Source organism: Opisthocomus hoazin, chromosome 1 (genome assembly GCF_030867145.1).
Source record: "Opisthocomus hoazin isolate bOpiHoa1 chromosome 1, bOpiHoa1.hap1, whole genome shotgun sequence".
Classification (NCBI taxonomy): domain Eukaryota; kingdom Metazoa; phylum Chordata; class Aves; order Opisthocomiformes; family Opisthocomidae; genus Opisthocomus; species Opisthocomus hoazin.
This window is the reverse complement of record NC_134414.1, coordinates 71,428,105-71,449,097: the sequence shown is the minus strand read 5'-3', so window position 1 is coordinate 71,449,097 and position 20,993 is coordinate 71,428,105. Positions and strand designations below refer to the sequence as shown.

At 45.0% G+C, this 20,993-nt stretch overlaps 1 protein-coding gene across 6 annotated transcripts in view; it reads right to left on the bottom strand.

Moving 5' to 3' along the window:
* The window catches only part of MCF2L (MCF.2 cell line derived transforming sequence like), a 165,421-nt gene extending 154,202 nt beyond the window's left edge, over window positions 1-11,219 (bottom strand). For 5 of the 6 annotated variants that reach the window (XR_012764454.1, XM_075424948.1, XM_075424976.1 and 2 more), the window contains exons 1-2: window positions 11,138-11,219; window positions 1,643-1,837 (exon numbers count right to left, since the gene is read on the bottom strand). Coding sequence is in view for 5 of the 6 variants with exons in the window: in XM_075424948.1 (XP_075281063.1) it covers window positions 1,643-1,820 (178 nt within the window). In the remaining variant the exon portion in view is untranslated. Of the gene's footprint in view, window positions 1-1,642; window positions 1,870-11,137 lie in introns of all 6 variants that reach the window. The other variant, XM_075424957.1, reaches the window with a different exon arrangement.
* Window positions 11,220-20,993: the final 9,774 nt, after the last annotated feature.

Below are 20,993 nucleotides of genomic sequence, written 5' to 3'. Positions count from 1 at the left end.
GTCTGAACCTAACACAGCTCTCCCCTGAATTTCTAGAGAGAAAGGGCAGTCATTTCCCATTTAAAATCCTCCAGATGACATAAGATAGAACTACCTTTCCTCCCTCTTCAAACTCCAGGCCCGTCTTTCCAGGACTTGTTTGTTTCTTTTTCCACCACAGAAGCACTGTACTAAAAGAACCTGTGAAATCTCTTAGCCTAGCTTAAAGCACTGAGATCGAACCATGTACATCTAGCTCACTTCCAGTAGTCGTTTGTTTCACTGGACTTTTCATTAGAAACAGGCTAGAGACTGTGCAAGATCTCCAAATAGACTGTTTAACAATCCCCACAATTAGGTCTAAATCTTCTCTGCAGAAACCAAGCTTGTGTTATCTTGTTCTTACTCTATTACACACGGACATCGAGAAAATTAAAACAAGCAGCTGTCTACCTTCTTCCACAACCTCCAAAGACCTCCACTAGGAAGTCAGAATATGTGTGCTCTCTCTTCTGTTTTCTCTTGTAGTCTAGATACATCCTCCTTATTTCCACAGAAGTTGTCTTTTGTAAACCTCTGACCTATCCTTCCTGACATCCTCCTCTGGAATTTCTGCAGGGGGTTTTTTGGTTTTGTTTTGGTGTGGGGTTTTTTTATTATTTTTTATTTTGCATCTTTCCTTGTCGGCCTCAAAAGAAATCTCATATTCTGGCTAAGACCTCCCTAGTACACAAATAAAATGATTACTTTATTAACTACTTCCTGTTAAGTCACAGCAGAATACAAATCATTCTGTAGTAGCACCAACATCATTAGCTCATTGAGGCTGAAATAATGAGCTTTTTTTTTCCTTTATTACAAAGGAGTCATATCCTGCCTTGCAATTCTATATTAAATGCAAAGCTGCATTTTAGTGAATTTCACCTTTCCGGTTTTGGATCATCTTTCCGGCTTAGAGAGGTTTGCATGAAGATGCACAGATTTTAACTACGCAGGAATCTTTTTAAAAATTTATTTCACAAAACAAAAGATATGTTAATAAAGACCAATTGCTATCAGATGCAACTGCTAATCAAATTATGGAATTATAGTCCGCCTGTGCTAGTACCAAGGCAAAGGTCACATACTTCATATACGAATGCAACAACCTCCTGCGGGTAAATATCAGATCAGATGGTACAGGAAAAAATGTGGTTTTAATCCCCGTAACTATAAACTAGCACTCACTACACTTTTCTGCTTATGGACCATGGCAACAAAACCAATGTGATAAGGCAGAGAGGTATTTTGTACTTGCTTCTCAGCAGTTTCTCTAGAGTACGATTTTAAAACTGTAGGAGGTAGGTAGGTCAGGTTTCTCTGGGATGACTATTTTTTGCTCATCAATTAATTTACGGAATTATTTTAATTTCTTGTAACAAGCATCCGCTCTCCTGAGTAAAGGTCTTCACTCTTTACTGGCTGCTACTAAACGTTTGTTTTTCTGGTGACATCACCCTCCTCCAAGTGAGTACTCAGCTATTCCTTTATTCGGGCTCCCTGCCCTACTCCCACTGCTAATGATGAGACACCATTGCTAAAATTTGTAAAGCCATCTGTCCTTTTCTTAACACAGTTTGGCAGCCAGCTGGATAATTTATAAAGTGTACTATATTTTTCTCACCTGCTGTGCTTTCTGGCACCTCCTGCTTATCTTGCACAAGCTGCATGACGTCTGACACCACAACCTGGTGGTTTGTATCTTCTTCTTTCGCTTCATCAGACTGGTTGGCTGTTGTGAAACAGTTACAGCTTCCAGTTTCTTTGCACGGGATCAACCTCCAATACCAGTACTCAGACATGAAAACGCTGTTGATTTCTGAAATTTCAAAACGAAGGCAACATCATTTTCTGTAAGAAATAACAAAAAACCTCAAAAGGCTCAAATAATGACTAATTAATGATAAATTGACAGTTACATACAGATTTTTCTATCTTTGATTTTATTTATAAAAACTTCAGGAGTACCCTGTAGTTTCTCAAAATGCTTATATCACATGTCAGGGAGCTAATCACAAACATCAAATGAGATACAAATATCAATTTACATGTAATCTTGGTAACAACTATAAAGGCAAAAAATATCAATACCACTTTGTATTTTCAGCAGAGCAAGCCAGTATTTATCTTAAAAGTACCCTCCAAAACCCAGTTTAATCAGGTAAAAGAACATCCCAGAACACAGACTGGCAAGAAGTGATATAATGCAAGGATAAAAGGGAAAGGGGGGAAAAAAAAAAAAAAAAAAAAGGAAAAAAGAATATCATGATTGCCATGCTATGGGGGGCAGAAATTACTGTTCAAAAATTTCTAAAAAAAAGAATATCATATTCTCATTATATGGGGGGACCAAAATGACTGTTCGAAATTTTCATAAACAGATGAAATAATGAAGGAAATCTTGACACTGGAAACGTGGCAGGAAGAAGCGAGATGCTTTGGTTTCTGACACAGCGCCCAGGTCCTTCTGGGCCGCCCTCTTCCTGAGCGTAAGAAAGATAGACAGAGCTAATGATCAGGTTTATTTGTGCTTACAGGTAAGAGCGAGCATATGCTTAAACACCTGCAGGTTTCTCAATTTACATATACAAACACCAGAGAACTACAGTGATTTTACTCTGTTACATAAACAAAAATCACCCCCTCCTTGAAATTACAATAAAACCGCCATTAACTGTAAAAGATTCCTTCTACATGGGGAAACAGCTTGAGCTTTCCAAACACAGTTGCTACACAGCATTTGGGAATTCTGCAAAGTGCTAGCAAGGTGTCACTTCTCCAGGAAATGCCACGACATCCAGAGACGGGTTTGTTCCCACACCCCTCCAGAAGGCATGCGGGCAACAAAACAGGTCCAAGCACAAGGGACCCGAGCAAGCTTTTCCAAGTCTATCTGGAAAACGCCAGGCCCAAGCAGGGGAGACGTGCATCTCTCCAGGTAAATGTAATGCTTTTTGGATAAGGAAGAACGATCTGCATGTATCCTGCAAGCACCTAAATCCAAGTGTTTCTAATGTATCTCTGTTTCTAGCTGCTGATTAGCTTGAGTTAAAAGCAACACCCCAGACTACAGATATTAGCAATGATAAATGTAGGCATTCTCTATATTACAGTTAAAGGCGGCAGTTTCATAGATCTGAAGAAAGTAAAGCCCATTTAAAAAGCCTTCTTAATACAAAAGTGTTTATAAAAAGAAAGCCAAAAATAGACCCCTGCATTATTTAGCACCAGATGTCCCAGGAATTACCCATAAAGTATGAAGTAGTCTCTCTATCACTTACTATGTTATTTCAATAGAAGAGGGGGCTTCCAGATAAAACACTCTTCTTCCAATATTCCTGCAAGGTGCATCTTCTTCCCAGTTTAAAGACAGTAATTATGTTTCATTTTAGTCAACAGACCTTTGGGCTTGTCAGAGGACAGGTAATGCAGTTCAAAGCAGATCACTCAACTCTAGCTGCCAAACCCGACAGGTTCAGTACAAACATCCTCCTTGTCACACAGGTAGCAGCAAACGGTTACAGCTGTACTAAAGCACATGCTGCTTGTAAATAATGCATGTAGTACATCGTATGTACTTTTAAACTGCATCTGCCTCTGCAACTGACATGCTGCTTGCAACGATGGGCGCAAGCATGCACAGCCAGCACATGCACTGGGGTTTTAATGAAAAAAGCATTTCATAGCACTTTAATGTTTTTTTTAGTTCAGTGGGAGCAGGGGGAGTTCTTTCAATTACCCTTATACTTAAGAAATTAAATAAAAGGTTTTTCTTCTTAAATCCACTTAGCAAAGTTTAAAGTTATCCTGTCCAGAACTCATTTTTACCCCAAGAACTGGGCCAGAGACAAAAATCCCAGAAACTTCCAGTAGATTTTCCCTTTCTCCTGTGCCAGGTGAACTAAAAAGCAGCTGGATCTATGCTTCAATAGTCAGCAAATTACTCTAGGAACAAATTAATTTATTGCCTTTCCTTAAGGAATGGAAATTCCTGAAGATAACGGGAATAAGTAACTGCATGTTTGGGTATAGAGACACACATTTATGACCTTAATCTTACTTTAATTAATTAGCTTTCTGACCTACTCATCTTTATTTCGATTTTAAGAGCAGTAATGTAAACCTGGTTTTTAAGCCAACAGCTCAAGGACTCAATCGGCAAAGCAGTTAGTAAAAAAATATGGGAGGGCTGAGACATAATCACTATGTATGTTTTTCATACTTTCGTGAAGAGAGGCAGCCTGCAGAGACATTCACAAAATAGACTTGACCAAGACTGACTATAAAAAGGAAAACATATTAAAAAAAGGAGAGGAAAAAAAATTTTAAAAACCCCCAAACCTCAACTTGTTCTTTTGTCTTAAGCGCTAATGTAAAACACTCCACATAGTCACAGCATCCCTGATGGATATATGTCCACTTGCATCACTGCAATGATACTGCAGACACAAGTAGTTTTTCTTATTATTTCAAAATAAAGATAAAGTAATACCCTCAACCAGCATAAAAACTAGTCTGATGTACCAAGAAAAAAAAACCCAAGAATGAAATTTCCACTTGACATTTCTTACAAGTCTAAACAGTTGCTCCTGCAACTCAGTTTTGCATGTTAAAACCAATATTCCTTGTGGGTTGGTTTAGGGTTTTTTTTTGTTTTAAACCAGATTGCAGACATCAAAGTTGATGGAATAGCCATGGAAAAGCAAGGGTAGAATTTGTATCCGCTTATCAGGGCCTGAAGGCACTGGTAGACTCCACTGGCCCTGACCAGTCTCAGTCAGGACCTCTACCCACGGGCCCAAGAGCTGCAGGTAAACTCAGCCCGAGGCCCTCAGTCCCTGCCTAAGCCACGCCATTGCCATGCCTGACTGTAGTCCTGTCCCCTGGGCAGGCCCAGGTCGCAGCCGTGCTTTGAGCCCTGGCTCCGGATCCTTTGGCTTCTGACCGGACTCCCTGGAGGCATCAGGTTCATTGCTCCCCGGGTCAGGGGCGCTGGTAGAGCCTGTCACCAGTGCCCAGCTCTGACGTTCAGCCCTGTGAGCAGTGCCCTGGTCAGTGAGTCTGTGACGGGGCCACCCTCGGCTCCTGCCTCGGCCCCTCCTGTGCAGCAGTCCTGCTCTGGCTGCCCCCTGACACTATTTATTAAATTTATCAAAATACAGCTCTAATGGGGATACAGTGAAGCACACAGGGACACATGGGACTTGGCAGAGTGCATCTGACGAACGTGGTAGTTCCCTCCTGCTGTATGAAAACACGCAGATACACATTCCAGCTTTGGCAGGTGCTCTAGGTTGGGAAGGAAGGAAGGTCTCCAAGAACACGGTAGGGACAACAGGTCACTGCGAACTCACAGTCCCCGTGTAAAAGCTCCGTTCTCCCCCTGTGATGCCAGTCACCTCCAGAGGGCAGGGGTCACCGTCCCCCATTTACTACAAATAGCTGATAGCTATTCTGATATCGATTAGGTACGCTGCTGCATGCTTCATCTGCAAGGTCTGACAGCACGCTGAAAGGATGAGAACTTAAGCTTTGAAACTGTAATTGCATATGGGGCCAACAACATGTTAATATGCAGTATTAAGAGGTAATACGGAATATTATTACATAGCACTCCACTTCTTAATTAAGATGCAACCGCTTTCTGAACACTTCCTTATGAAATTCAGACAAAAGAGTCGTTTTTGAAAGTGAGTCCTATTTCAATCACTCTGAGCACACACACTTCACTGAATTTACTTCAGTTTGCCATCCAAAATCCCCCTTTAATTCAAGAATAGCATTGCAAAAGGAGTAGTTAATGATTATCTTCAAATGTAACCAGATTACGTAAGGCATCCGGTTATCTCAGAAACTTAAATCCATATTCTGCAGCCACTTCACCACGGCAGTTAAACCTGACTCCTGGTGCTCCCATTGCTCCAAGTCAATATGCCAGTACTGGATCTGTGTTGCTGCCAGCCGGTGCGGTTTCTTCAGCTGTTTCACTGGATATTTAGGCAGGGCACTGTTTCTGGTCAGATGTAATGCGAACATTTAAACGTATTTCACATCTAAAACCATTTGTCCACTATTTTGAGATTATCCCATGAATTACCTCACTCGGCATTTTATCACCGCAGTGTTTTACAATACTTTCATGATTGCTCCATTTAAGTCACTGGGAAAAAAAAGTATTTATGTGGGAAAAACTGATCCTAATTTAGCACCTACTAAGATTTCACAACCTTATTTTCCACAAATATGATGACACTGTATTCCAATGCTCTTAAAGAAAAACCTTTTAATATGTTATCTGGCCTGAACAAGCAGGCTTAAACTTAGTAATTCACTGAGCTCAGTACATCCATATCAACAGGGCTAATGGAGTCCAGCCGATGATGTAAGAGCTCATCCATCTACCTCACAGGTCTCTGCAGAAGAACTGGACTGAACTTGACACCACTGTCTGTATAGTACTAATTAACATTTCTTTATTTTATAATGGATTAAAATACACTGAATAGTATTTAAACTCATCTATACTGTTCTGGTGAGAATCTTATTTTAAGTGCATGTATCTGGGCTGCAACACTCTCAAATTTTTATGTTTTGCAATACTGGCCAGTCACTCTTCCCATTGCACAATACATAGGGAAAGCACAAAATACATAAGACACACACACATCATAGCCCAGGTTCCTCCCACCTAAATTCAGACATTAAATTGAGAGTTCTAAGTTAACAACCTACTTGACCCATGTGTCAACAGCGTTCTCTGAATTAAGAGATTAAGAGATCTCCTGAGGCTCATCGGCCCCTCACATTGACTCGAGAGAGTCCAAGGCAATTGTGGATGAACCTGACTTTGGATGATGAAAAGTCCCACTTTTTTATATGTTACTGATATATTGCCTCAAAGAATGAGTTCTGTAATAAAAACAATAAAGCATTTTAGGATTTTAGTAAAGCCTACTAAACTACCCAAGCTCTGCCTATGGAGATACTGTACTTCTACTCATGCCCCTCCCCCAGTCCTTTCAGATTTTGTTCAGAAAGACAAAGAGGAAAAAACAGCAGCAACAAAGCCTCAGACATTTTCATCTCTCTCAAGGGCATGTAGAATATCCTTACATGTTTTAAGCCAAAATCAATTAAAGTCTAAATTTTTTTCTTATTTGGAGCTTTACTGTGACCAACATTTAACTTGAGTACTAAGTAGTCCTTCAAGACAAATGATCTCATTTTTTATTTAAACGCCTTTCACAAAGCATTAGAAATCATCAATAGACTTATGTAGGAAATATTACTTTCAAAGAAACTGCAAGACTATTTAGCAAGACCTAAACTGAGGCCTCTTCAAAAGAGGAGAAAAAAAAAAAATCAAACGTGTTTCGTAAGAGAAATGCTTTCTTGTTTATTCAACTTTTCATCTTATAGGTAGCCACATCTCTTTTGAGGAACACTTACAAGTTTAAATGAAGTTCCTCGGCTGTCTTCCTTCCTCCCTTTGGGGCAGTCACACAAGAAAAGTTTATCTTTTGTTAGTTAACTCAGAATTATGCATCATACTTTAAGACATCTAACAAAAAGAATAAAAAGGTAAAGACGCATCAGAGGGCAGCTGAGCTCTCCCAAGACTCAAGCAACCTTCCCTGCTGCCTGCCTACACCACTCTGCACGCAGGCACAGGAATAGCTTCGAGTGCTCAGCCAAATTCCCTCTCCCTTTTCAGAGCTACGTGCCCAGTGGCACACCAGGCTGCTCGCAGACCTTCAGAGCAGAGCACGAGGGCAAGAGAACAGCAGGTACGAAGTGAGTGACGTATGGACAAAGCCAGAGGTTCTTCCTCCTCTACCAGCTCAAAGCATCCTAACCTGAGCTGCATCTCAAGTCCTTCACAAATGTGGACCTTACACACACGTCATCCCTGCTTCAGATCCACCACAGGAAAAAACAAAGGGACCCAACTTTAATATAGTATTGTAAAGTGGCTTGCTGTCCTTTTTGTACAAACTTCATGCTGAACGATGGGTGAAAGATCTTCCCTATTTTCAATGAATATAACTAAAGAAAATCAGAGTCTGAGGAGTGTCAATGTAAATGTGAGAAAAGCACCATATTATAGAAATCTAGTTGCCTAGAGATCATTATTAGCAAAAGCATAATTTCCTTAGTCTTTAAAACTCCCACCAAACCACCTACATCTCTGAAAACTGAGCTTTTGGAACTAGGTATCTAAATTTCTTCTCCTCCTGCCCCCTCATACTGCCCCCAGACACCAAAGTTTTCTTTCTCAATCATTTCTCCTTCCATCCACGAGAAGACAAATAATCACACTGGCCTGAACATGGTGTCCTCTAAAATGGCACGGAGAGTAGTTTACATCTTTTCAAACTGTTGACAGCGTGTATCTGTTTCTACTCGGATCACATTTCAGTGATTTTTCTCAAGACCCCAGAGGACGACAAGGTTTCATTTTTAAATGAAGCCTGAAACAAAATAGAAGCTGACAGTGCTACGCAGCGCTCTGTGGAGAATGAGGTGGTTACATGCTTGACGCCTTACTCTAAGGGGCTGATAAATCTCCCCTTATTCAAGTGTTCTTGTGACAAACCCAAACTCCCACCTCACCAACACGCTATTCTTGCAAGCGCAAAGCCATGGCAAACACAAGACAGTGCCACCAGCATGAAGACACTATGCAAATATCCTTTAACTCAGACGTACCCATGGCCAAGCATGCAAACCCTAATTCCTAGGCTAATTCAGCTGAAAGAAGCAAAATACATACTACAAACGTGGCATGTTCTGTTTATTTTTAATTTATTTATCATGGAAAAAAGCATTAGAATATTAGCAGCTTCTCTTGAAATCAGAGCTCGGAATGTCAAAGACCTTTCCCTGGAGAAAGCTCCTAGGACAGCGTCTTTGTTCAGTGACCGTATAACAGGAGTACGCGCTTTCCTCAGCTTAGACGACATAGGGCTCCGAGAGATCACTTGGGTCACTTCACCCCACCGACTTGCTGACAAACATATAATAGGTTTCCAGTTTCAAAGGGCTCACAGAACATCTACTCCACAAGCCCCTTCTCTTCCGCCTCCCTCCCAACCCCAGCCTGTTGCAGATCAAAAGCATTTTGCAATAATCCATAAAAAAACCCTCAAGACTCCTAGCTTCAGCGTTCAGCCTTTTACCGTAACACACACGGCAAAAAGGGCATGGCTGAGGTTTCCTAAGACTCAAGAAACCTTCCCTACTGCCTGTCTACAGAGATGGAGAGCACTGCCAACGTCCTGTGCCTGCAGAATTTGCTGAACAAAAGTGCAAGGTAAAGGAGATCCTTTAGGAAAAAAGGGGTAAGCTGTCTCCTGATCTATTTGGGATTTAATTTTCTGTTAAGTAACCATGCTGAATACTGCCTAATGAAGTTGTTATAGATTTACGCAGCAGGGTAATTCCATTAGAAATAGCAACTGACAACAACTTTCATCTTGAAAGGAGCACTGTATTAAAAGTTTCGAGTCGATGTACATGTTAAGATGATCAAACCCGGTATCTATTTTGAAGCTCCTGCAAAGCCTCAACAGTGCACACAGGTGGCTGCCTTCAAGACTGATTTTACAGATGTCTCTGTCATTAAAAAAAAGCCTTTCCATGCAACTTCCGTAATTACTCCTGTATAGTCCAGTCCCAAATCAGTGAAGTGTATCACTTCTGAAAGCCACCTGAAACACAAGAATTTCAAAGTTCAACAGAAAAGAGTCATGTGGACGTGGCCCAGACCTCCCTACAGAAGAGATAAGGACACAAAAGAAGGTTGTGTGGTAGCAGCCAGGCCAAAACCACAGAAAATGGCACACGACATCAACGAGTACGAAAACAGCGCTCAATTCTCTACCTTACGACTATGCCTTTGTGAGGCATGTGCTCCAGCACCTTCTTGATTTGGGGTCCAAATCAAATTTTTCCCTCTCCCCTCCTACTTAAATGACCAGATGTGTACTTTTGTTTAGAATGCTATTCTTTATTTTTCCAATGTGCTAACCGAACTTGCACTGGCTAAATACGTTTAATAGATGGAGACCCCGCTACTGAACAATATTCTGAGCGTTCCACCCTCTAAGCCAGAGAGGCTGCTATGTGCACTAATAAACTCCGAAAAGCATTTGAAGGTTGTCATAAGGAGGTGAGCTACAGGAGATCTTTTCGAAAACCAATTTGGTTTCTTTTTATTCGCTTTCTGAGCCTTTGTTAGTCCCACTCTCAGTCATTCTTTAATCAGTAAGACTGGTGTTAAAAATGAAGTAAAGGGTTTGGAAAGAGCAAATCTACTGCCGAGTCTATCAAGATTAAATTTTGCATTCTTTTTCAAGGATTTCAGCTAAAAATATCTTTAAACAAATCTCCCTGGCTTTTGGATTGCAAACACTTAAGTCTCCTTCCTCCTGTAAATACAAAAAAAAAGAAACAGAAGCAAAAAAAAAAACAACAAACCCCAACAAACCTACAAAGACAGCTGGCTAATTTATTTTGATAGCCGGCGAAACACAAGAAGTAAACAAACACCGCAAGAGGCAGAAGCGTCCCATCCTACCGCGCCGGACCAACCGCTGCGGGCAATGCCGGCCCGCAGCACCTCGCACCCCGAACATCGCCCTCCCCACGGGGCGACCGCTCCGTTTCCCTCATCCCGGGGCGCTCCACCGACCCGCTCCCGCACCGCCAGCCCCAGCCGCCCCGCCGGGGGAGCAGCGGGCATCCCGGGCCGCCCATCCCGCCTTCACTCGCTCGCTTGCGGGCAGGTTACCGTGCCTGCCTTTGTTCCTCCTCCTCCTCCCCGAGCCCGGACCTATGGCCACCGAAACTGAGGGGGGCAAACAACAGAGAGAGAAAGGGAACGCACACACCCACCCCCCCGGCGACAAAGCCCCTGCGGAGCAGCCCCGGTGCCCGCGGGTGCAGCCCCACCGCCGGTGCCCGGCGAGGCGAGCGCGGCTGGGGCCGCGCCTCCCCACACGCACGGCCCGCGGCCCCCTGCCCCGGGGGCTCCCGCGCCCGCTGCCCCCGGCAAGATGGTGGCGCTCCCCGGGGGCGGGCTGCGCGGGGCGGCGCGGCGCTGCCCGCCTGCACTCACCTCAGCGCCCTGCCCGCAGGACCCGGCGGCCGCCGGCGCTCCGCAGCTCGCCCGGGCGAGTGGGGCAGCGCCTCCCCCCGGGGCCGCCGGGGGGGCTGGCAGCGCGGGGGAGGCGCCGCGGGGCCCCGCCCGCAGCCCGGGAGGAGGAGGAGGAAGGGGGGGGGGGGGCTGCCTTTTGTCAGAGCCCCGCTCCCCGCCCCGGCGCCCCCCGCCCCGTGCGCCGCTCCCGCGGGGGCTTTGTGTGGCGGGGCGGGGAGCGGGAGCCCGCGCTGTCCCTCGAGCACCTGTAACGCCCGGGGCCCGCCCAGGCGGGAGCGGGGCGGGCTGCGGGATGACAGCGCCTGTTGCGTTCACGTCGTGACCAGGCAGCTGAGCGGCTGGAGGTGACCCGCCACCCAGCAGCGGGCATTTGCTTGCTTACTCGGGTACCCCCGCAGTAGAAGCTTTGCCCATAAGCGAAATGGCGCGCAGCATCCGTGCGCTGGGTGTACCGACGTGAGGGACAGGGCCCGGGAGGCGTGCGGGACGCTGGCCCCGCAGAGCTGCCCCGTCCCTTCTCCCCTCAGCAGCCCTTCGCGCCGCTCCTCGCACCCCTGCTGCAGGACTGGGTGTTGGTTTGCTTTCACGATCACTGAACCACGGGTCTCGGGAACTAAATATTTCAGGAGGAGTATTCCACGGCTGAGGACAAAGAGGGGTTACCACGTGTGTCCTGTGCTTCCTTGAGTGAGAGGCGTCTGATTTTTAGAAACGCATCAGATGACAGAGCTACGCTGTGTACGCTGGTCTTCTTCATGACCTGAAACGCTCTTTCTTAAAGCCTGGTGACCCAAAGTAGTGTCAGGAAATGACTTTACAGAAACAAGGTTTCAGGAGGAAGAACTTCTTCCCTCTGAGGGTGACGGAGCACTGGAACAGGCTGCCCAGGGAGGTTGTGGAGTCTCCTTCTCTGGAGATATTCAAAAGCTGCCTGGACAAGGTCCTGTGCAGCCTGCTGTAGGTGACCCTGCTTCAGCAGGGCGGTTGGACTAGATGATCCCCAGAGGTCCCCTCCAACCCCTACCATTCTGTGATTCTGTATCTAGTGGGTTCGTACAGCAGCTTAACCCAAAGCACGCGTCAAACAGAACCTGGGATGCGAGTGGGTAGACAAGTCGCCTCAGCGGCAACCATGCTCTGTTCTCCATGAGATGCCCCGTGCTGCAGTATGCCATGGGAGAGAGGGGCCCTGCGACCCTTCACTGCCAAGCTGGGCACTCCGCAGAGGGGAAGCGCAGATTCAGATAAATCACTACAATTATTTTTTTTTTCAGTACATCCCCAGACCGGTTTCAGCGTTGGTTAAAAAGATCAAGTTGGTTGTCCAGGGAAAACGGCCAATGAATGATGACACAAAAGAGCAGAGAGGATGCCTTAATTTGGAAATACTGTCAAAAATAGCCTTGAAAGAAGAGTCTGTGGAGCACAAGGGAGACATCAATAAAACGCACAATTTAGATTTCAGTTCTGCTTTGTGTTGCAGGCCCTTTTTGATCTCCATCCCTACAGCTACCTCTGTAGCAGTAAACCAAACAGGGCCAGGGTTCAGGCTCAAACCGCGGCACGCAGTCGTCCTCCGCACTGTTTTCTCGGTGGTCATGTCCCCGGCGTGGTTCTGTCCTAGCAAACCAGCAGTCTCCGAAGCAGCTCCCAGCACAGCTCGGGGGTCGGTGTGGGCCAGGGGCCGTTCCCACCAGACCGGCTGCATGCAGCTGACCTGTTTCGGGAGATAAGAGGGTTCGGCTGTGCGCACACAAGCCGCGCTGCGCCAGCTGGTTCCCATGCCAAAGGACAGTTCCTGACCTGCTTTATTTGCTAGTAGAAACATGAGGTTTTTAACTTTTGCGATTCCCCGCTGTGTTCTGTGTCAAACCAGAACCTTAGGCACCGGCTGGTTTCGAGCAATGAGAAGTCAGTGAGAAGTCAGACAAGGAGATCTGAGCGTTTTTTGATCAAGGAGGATTTCAGACAAAATCTTTACTCGAAAGAAGATACGGTCGTATTGGCTAACAGTATCAGAATTTATGGAATGAATTAATTTCATTATGAATAATCTCTCTTTAGTTTCCTCACAAATGCTTTTTTTCTGTGTTAAATAAAATATATTAATGGATATAACATCGGCTTTGATAAGAATGCCATATTCTGTGGAAAATACTCTTTTGTTCTGGCTATGCCAAGAAGCTGGGGTGGATTTCAGCAGGGAAGCAGTTAAGTTTCAAGCAAATGTCAAGAGCAGACGGCATTTAGGAGTTCTGAAGAAGTAATACAGAAAGTAGGTAAGCCACTTGGGCAAATGTGTGCTTTTACGTTACAACGGCTGAAGGTAAAAGTGGGTTGGAATGAGGTTGAGACACCTGGAGATGCCCATCCGAAATAGGAGGAGTAGGGTGGCATTTCTAAGAATTGTAAGCCAACAAAGCATTCTGGCTCTGAGCACCTCCTTCAGTTGCGGGTACATTATATTTCTGGTGCTCTGTTGGTGTGAAAGTGCTATAAATAAATATGGGGGTGGTTTTGCTGGCCTTTTTAAGATTTTTCCAGCCCAACCAAAAGCTGGGATGAAAAAGCCGAGAAGGATCTCACAAATGCTGAGGTGCTGGACATGCTCATCTGTTGCACAGGCGCTGCAGGCTGCGAGCAGACAAACTCAGCGAGGTGTCCGAGACCTGCGGGCGCAGCCGCTCTTCGGGAGTCGGGCTGGGAAGGCAGGCGGCAGCGTGTTCACTGAAGGGGGTTACCTTCTCCTGGCCTGGTGCCCAGCGCCTGTTGCCAAATGAATCCTGAAGAACACTCTAGAACACCGGTTTACTTTAGACTGTAAGGAGTAAAAAGAGGTGTACAAAGGTATCTAAGTGGGTTATCCTTACTGTGTGCCTTGTGCTGTCTGGTGTGGTTCTACGTGCACGTGCTTCAAGCGAGAGCAGAGCTAACTGCGGCACTGTGTTCTCTTACCGTGAGCTGTACCCGTTTCTGCCAGTTAGGAAGGCTGGAGAGGCTACAAAATGACAACAGTTTCGCTTTCAGGGAGAGATTATATGAATCGTGTCTATCAAATACCTGAGACCTTTCTTTATTGAGCAACTGCTCTGAGCTACGTCTTGCGCAGAATCAGAAATCGTCTGTAAAATCATAGTAATCCACTGAGAAAAAAATGTACAGAAAATTAAGCCTCAAAGCTGTTATTTGGAGATGTTCTCAAGGGTATGTTAGGAAGATTTTGGAAACATGATGAGAATGAAATAGTCATGATTGTTCCCAGAAAAAAGGCATTTATTTTTTTTTTTAAATAGACTGACATCACTTCTCTTTTTTATAACATCGGCAATAATTACTGAATGATGTAAAACAATTTTGATTAAAACAAAAGCAGTCTGAAAAAAAAATGGGAGCAATTGAGGTATGCGTAATAAACTACTGGGCTGAGAGATTTATTCGTGGCAGATAGAATGGAAATGTGATAAACTGGGAAAAGGAAGAGCCCAGACTTTAGAGAATCCCTTTGGTAGGCTGCACAATTCCATGTTTTTGCAAGATGCGAGCAAAACACGTTACCAGAAAACCTAGTCTATCTTATTACATGAACATCAACAAACACTACTAACAGGCTCAGGGGACACTGTGCAATCATACTCTGCTTTCTGGTGCTGTAAAGCATCTCCAGAAATTCCTCCTCCTCTGGTATGAAATATTTACCTTAATACAAATCCTAAGAACTCACTAAAAATAACAGCAGTCTCTCCATAAATAATAGAAAGGCTCTCGATTTCGGGGTTGTTCTACGGCTGAAAATTCAAGCTGAATATGCTAGAAATACCAGCGTAGCCCATAGCAGTCATTTTAGCCTATAGTAAATAAGATTTCATCAAAAGGGCGCTGCTGAAGATTCAGCTTATTATGGCTGGACGATCCTTTTGTGCCCACCAGAGTTCTTGATGAAACACAGGACGCTTGCCATAAGGAATGGGATTGTGTTGACAGGAACTGGCCTGGGGAGGAATTGAATGGACAAGACACTCATATATGTGCAGTGACTAGGGAGAAAGATAATTAGCTACAAGCAAAAGGAAATGTGCACACCAACTGCTCTTTGATGCCCTTCCTGAACTCATTTTGATCAAAAAGCTGGGTACAGGCTTGGGCTTTAAAAACCAGATGGTGGAATTGGAGACTTCTTAAGCATTGTCACAACCCGTGTGAAGACACATGGGGTTCTGGAGATGAAGTCATTCATTGTGAGTCTTCTACCATTTATTGCCTCGATTCCCTGAGCTAGTCACTGGCACAAAAGTGGAGATACACTCCAGTCTTACGGGAGTCTTACTCTTTGTAAGAGGAATGAGTAAACCAGAAAGAACATCATCTTCAGGGAATCAGCTGATAAAGGGGAATCCTTTGGTGGGACCTTCCTGTTGGAAAGTACTAGGAAATCTGTAGCAACAAGAGCAGGGACTAAGGGAAACCAGAGCTAATGTGGAGGAAGAGTTCATTTATATTGCTCTAAGGCAGGTTAAAAACTTCAAACCCTTCTGAAATCCAGAAAGGGCTTCTCTGTGCCTTCTCATTCTAATGGAACCAACACTGTGTGGAAAGCGCTAGCAGCATGAAGCAGGCAGTGTCCGTGCAGCTGATGCTTACCGTAGCTATCCTGTGTGGCAGAGCTTCCAGAAAGGGCCTGGAGAAGCTGGGCATGGCTCTCCCTGAGCAACATGATCTCAAACGCCTGTAGCAAGACAGAAGGCAGTTTCCTACAGACGTGGGGAAATCTGCAGGGCAGGTGACTCCCTGCATGTTGATTTAGCAAATATGCGAGATTTCTAGCAAATCTGTGCTGGAAGTGGCCGTGGAAAATCTGTCCCTCTATTTTCCTTGGTGGCTGGCACGGAATCAAACTCTTCCAGCTTCTGGTGCCTGTAAAGCATACGTGATGTGTGGCGCATGTGATTCTCTTTCCTCTCCTCCCTTCCTTCCTCTCAGGGTTATAAGTCAGGCCAGGCCTCTCGTTAGCAGTCCCACAGCCGTTAAAGTTGTTGGGAGGACTGGGAGATCTGCCTGTAACCCCGAGTGTGGAACACATCTAAATGGAAGGAGGAAGATTCCCTGGCTAGAGACCTGGGACTCTAAAGATGCTTAGGTTCCACAAAACCCCACAGCTTCAGGCTGCAAGGTCCAGACCTTGTCAGCTAAATAAGATTAGTCCTAATCTGTGTATTGGGGACATGGCCACAAGCCGTGGGAGGATGGGGCTGTAAGTCCATCCTGCTAACAGCTTGTGCAAGAGCCCCAAATTCTACCTTCGCTATTCACGTTTTGAATTCTGTGTGTCTCTGTGTCTATGTTGTCGTCGCGACAGAAGGCACTGAGAATATTTTGTCTTTTTTTTCTTGGACATGGATGCAAAACATCCTTTGCCATATATGCTTTCTTTCCCTTCTAGTTATTTTTTTTCTTGGCTTTCCCAGGAGTTTAAAAAAGAACTTAAATTGTTAATGGAGTTCACTGTGCTTATATTTGGTACTGTTAGACAGTAAATACATTTTTAATGTCTGACAAAAAAATACAATACTTACTAAAGGCCTTGGGCTGAATGTCATGATTAAAAATGTGTGGTAGGTACTACTTGTTCTTATTCTCCGTGTACCATCCAACTGAGCAGCTTCTGCTGGCTGCGGTGGGAGCTCAGACACCTGCGTTGTACACACACAGCCGTCAGCACCTGAACCTGAGCCTCACGCTTGGCTTCTTGGGTCATGTTTTGATGTTGAGTTGTTCAAATACACAGCTCCCACTTAATTCCTGCCTGGGCTTAAGCAGAGAAGAGGCAGAGAGGGAGAGGAGAGTGGAAAAGTTCCAGGGAGTAGAAACATGTTGTGCTTTGGTCTGCAGTGTGTAAGGAAGGGGTTTCAGAGTCGTACATGCCGCTGTCTGTTCTGCGGGACACACAAACCGCAGATCAGAGTTTTGGGCCGAGCACCGTAAAACAGCTGAACCGTGATGATAAAGACTAATAGTTAAGGAAATAAATTATTTGGGACTGGTCAAAAACATGGACGTTCTTTAAAAATTTTAGTAAGGAGGAGTGTGTTAGTTTTGACGACATCCAGTGTGGTGGTAGAGAACAAATGGATTTGCAACCCATGAACCCAATTAGCAGAGTGGTGTAACTCAGCAGTAAGATGAAATATCTGTGAAACAGTAATATAAAAGATGAGTTGCAGGCAAATGTTCAAAATGGACATTCATCAGATTGACAGGTCAATCCATGTGAGAGGATGCCCGAACTCTCCTGTGGATCAGTGAAATTTATTTTTATGCTACTCTAATACTTTCCTAATTCCCAGGCCAACATATTTTATGATAATATCTGTAGTGTCCACTTACAGATGAGAAGGCAGATCAGTGACAAGAGTATCGTGGGATCTATAGTGCCTGCCACTAGTACTCTGGGTTTTTTACACAACCTCCACTTTCCTCCCTAAATCAGTAGAATTCCAAACATACTGTCTTGGCTCAATACCTGGATATAAAATTAGTTACAATAAATCATAATTGATAAGTATGCATCTCTCTGAAATGTAAGGGGAATGTAAATCTTCATAAACTGAAGCAGTTAAAAAGTTAATAGGGTGGTTGGATATTAACCTTATGGAAAACACAAGTACCTTCTAGAAACCGATTATTTACGGTTCTGAAATAGCAACAGCTCTTAAACAATGAGTAAGGGTGGAGACTTCTTGAATGAGCAGATTGGTTGCCAGTGAAATGAAGATAATCTTTCAACTTTCTGTATTTCAATGTTCATACATATTTGGAAATGAAGAGCTGGCAGATGGTTCTCATGAACGACATCTGGAAATACAAGATACCAAAGCGAGTGCATAAGTATAATTCAGCTAGGCTACGATGGAAAGATTCATGGGCTCAGCATAGCGGCGTATTGCCCAGGGTTAGCTGAAGGATTTAATCATGATTGATGCAGAACCAGATCAGTGCCAGGGAAATGTATCTTTCAGATACAGATAAGAATCTCCTTGGGGGTGGTGTGGTGTTAGAATTTAAATACCTGTTCCTTTTCTATACTACCTTCAAATCTTTGGGTATGTATGAAAAGGGACCTTTTCTCTTGTCTTACCAATACTATCACTTTTAAAAAATATTCGCCCTGGCAACCTCCAAACATGTGAGCAGTCAGGTAATGTGTTACTGAAGCCAAAATTGTAGCATACAGGTAGTTTGCAATAAACTCAGTGGGTCAGAAATTCCTTTTTTCCAATACCTTCAAATCACAACTTTTTATAAGAAAAAAATAATGTAAAAGTCCCATGAGACCATGTATCCTTTTGGAGCAACTAACATAAATGGATTCAATCAGGAGAGGGCTAATTTCCCAGACATGTACAATTTTAATAGAGAAAAGGATGGATGAGCTTATTTTGAGTCTTAATTTGCTTAAAACAGACCTTGGCAAAGCAGCAGAGCTGTATGCAGGAGGGAGGTAAGAGAGAAGTTCTCTCCCACACAGAATTCACACAGGAGGGGAGGGCGGGCGGTTTCTGTGCACATGCTCAAATACTTCTTGTCTAGAAGTGACCAAGGCAGTCACCATTGTGGTGGTGACCACATCGCTTCAGACCTGCCGGTTTCCCTGCTGAACGCTTCCCTGAGGCAGCATGAGAGAGAGAGACAGATCTCTCTTGTTACCACGTATGGGACTATGCTTTGCTCGGACACGGAAGGAATGGTTTCTTTCTTTCAGAATGAAGCATGGAGAAGTAAAATAGACTTCTGGGGGGAAGGTACTAGGTAAGAGGCAAGAAAGGGGAGATGTAGACATACATATCCCATTTCCTACCTACAGGGAGAACAAGAGCTGAACAGGCATTAAAATCTGAAACCCTAGTCATACTCTTTAGATGGACAATTCTCAATTTCATATGGCTTTTTTTTTTTACCTGTGCACATTTTTTACTTACCCAAATGCGTGTGCCCAACTAACCACCTCTTAACTGTTTAGGTTCACTTTTTTTTAAGTTCTTCCTGCCGGCTGGTCGCAGCAGTGGTTGTTCTCCAAGTAATTCCCTCCAACTCTTCGTTACCTCTCAGTCAACACATTAGAGTGCACACAGTACAGCACTGGCATGGCCTCCCGTGGAGCAGCTCTTTCTGGAGGTCACCATTAAGTAAGTGGAGGAAAAGAAGGTTATCAGGAGTAGTCAGCATGGATTCACCAAAGGGAAATCATGCCTGACCAATCTGATAGCTTGCTACAACGGCATGATTGGCTGGGTAGATGAGGGAAGAGCAGTGGATGTTGTCTGCCTCGACTTCAGCAAGGCTTTCGACCCTGTCTCACATAACATCCTCCTAGGGAAGCTCAGGAAGTGTGGGCTGGATGAGTGGTCAGTGAGGTGGATTGAGAACTGGCTGAATGGCAGAACTCAGAAGGTTGTCATCAGTGGCACTGAGTCTAGTTGGAGGCCTGTAACTAGTGGTGTCCCCCAGGGGTCAGTACTGGGCCCAGTCTTGTTCAACTTATTCATGAGTGACCTGGATGAAGATTTAGAGTGTACCCTCAGCAAGTTTGCTGATGACACCAAACTGGGAGGAGTGGTGGATACACCAGAAGGCTGCGCTGCCATTCAGCGTGACCTGGACAGGCTGGAGAGTTGGGCAGAGAGGAACCTGATGAGGTTCAACAAAGGCAAGTGCAGGGTCCTGCACCTGGGGAGGAACAACCCCATGCACCAGTACAGGCTTGGGGTGGACCTGCTGGAGAGCAGCTCTGCGGAGAGGGACCTGGGCGTGCTGGTGGATGACAGGTTGACTATGAGCCAGCAGTGTGCCCTGGTTGCCAAAAAGGCGAATGGGATCCTGGGGTGCATCAAGAGGAGTGTGGCCAGCAGGTCCAGGGAGGTTCTCCTGCCCCTCTACACTGCCCTGGTGAGGCCCCATCTGGAGTACTGTGTCCAGTTTCAGCGGTGCCCAGCAACAGGACAAGGGGCAACGAGCACAAACTGAAGCATAGGAAGTTCCAGCTGAACATGAGGAACTTCACTCTGAGCGTGACGGAGCACTGGAACAGGCTGCCCAGGGAGGTTGTGGATTCTCCTTCTCTGGAGATATTCAAGACCCATCTGGGCAAGGTCCTCTGCAGCCTGCTGTAGGTGACCCCGCTTTGGCAGTGGGGTTGGACCAGATGACCCACAGAGGTCCCTTCCAACCCCTACCATTCTGTGATTGTGAGTATGGAGTGCAGGTTTGGGCCTCACAGTACAAGAAGGATGTGAAAATACTAGAATGTGTCCAAAGGAAGGCAACAAAGACGGTGAGAGGACTAGAGGGCGTGACTTCTGAGGAGCATCTGAGGGTACTTTGTTTGTTCAGCGTAGAGGACAGGAGCCTGAGGGGTGACTTCATAGTTGGAGACAGCAACCTCATGAGGGGAAGCAGAGAGAGAGGTGCTGATCTCCTCTCTCCGGTGCCTGGTGAGCCGAGAGAATGGCTTAAAGCTGCATCAGGGAAAGTTCAGATTGGACATTCGAAAAGTTCTTCATGGAGAGGGTGCTGAAGCACTGGAACAAGCTCCCCAGGGAAGCATGCACAGTCCCAAGCTTCCTGGCATTCAAGAAGTGTTTGGATGATGCTCTTTGTTGTCCAAATTTTTAGGTTACCTTAAGTCAACCTTAGAAGTTGGGAGCTGGATTCAGTGATCCTCGTGGGTCCCTTCTAACCCGGGATATTCTCTGACTCCACATTTTACATGAGACTGGAAGGCACCATTTGTTCAGTTTATGACAAGGAAACAAGATCAGAGACC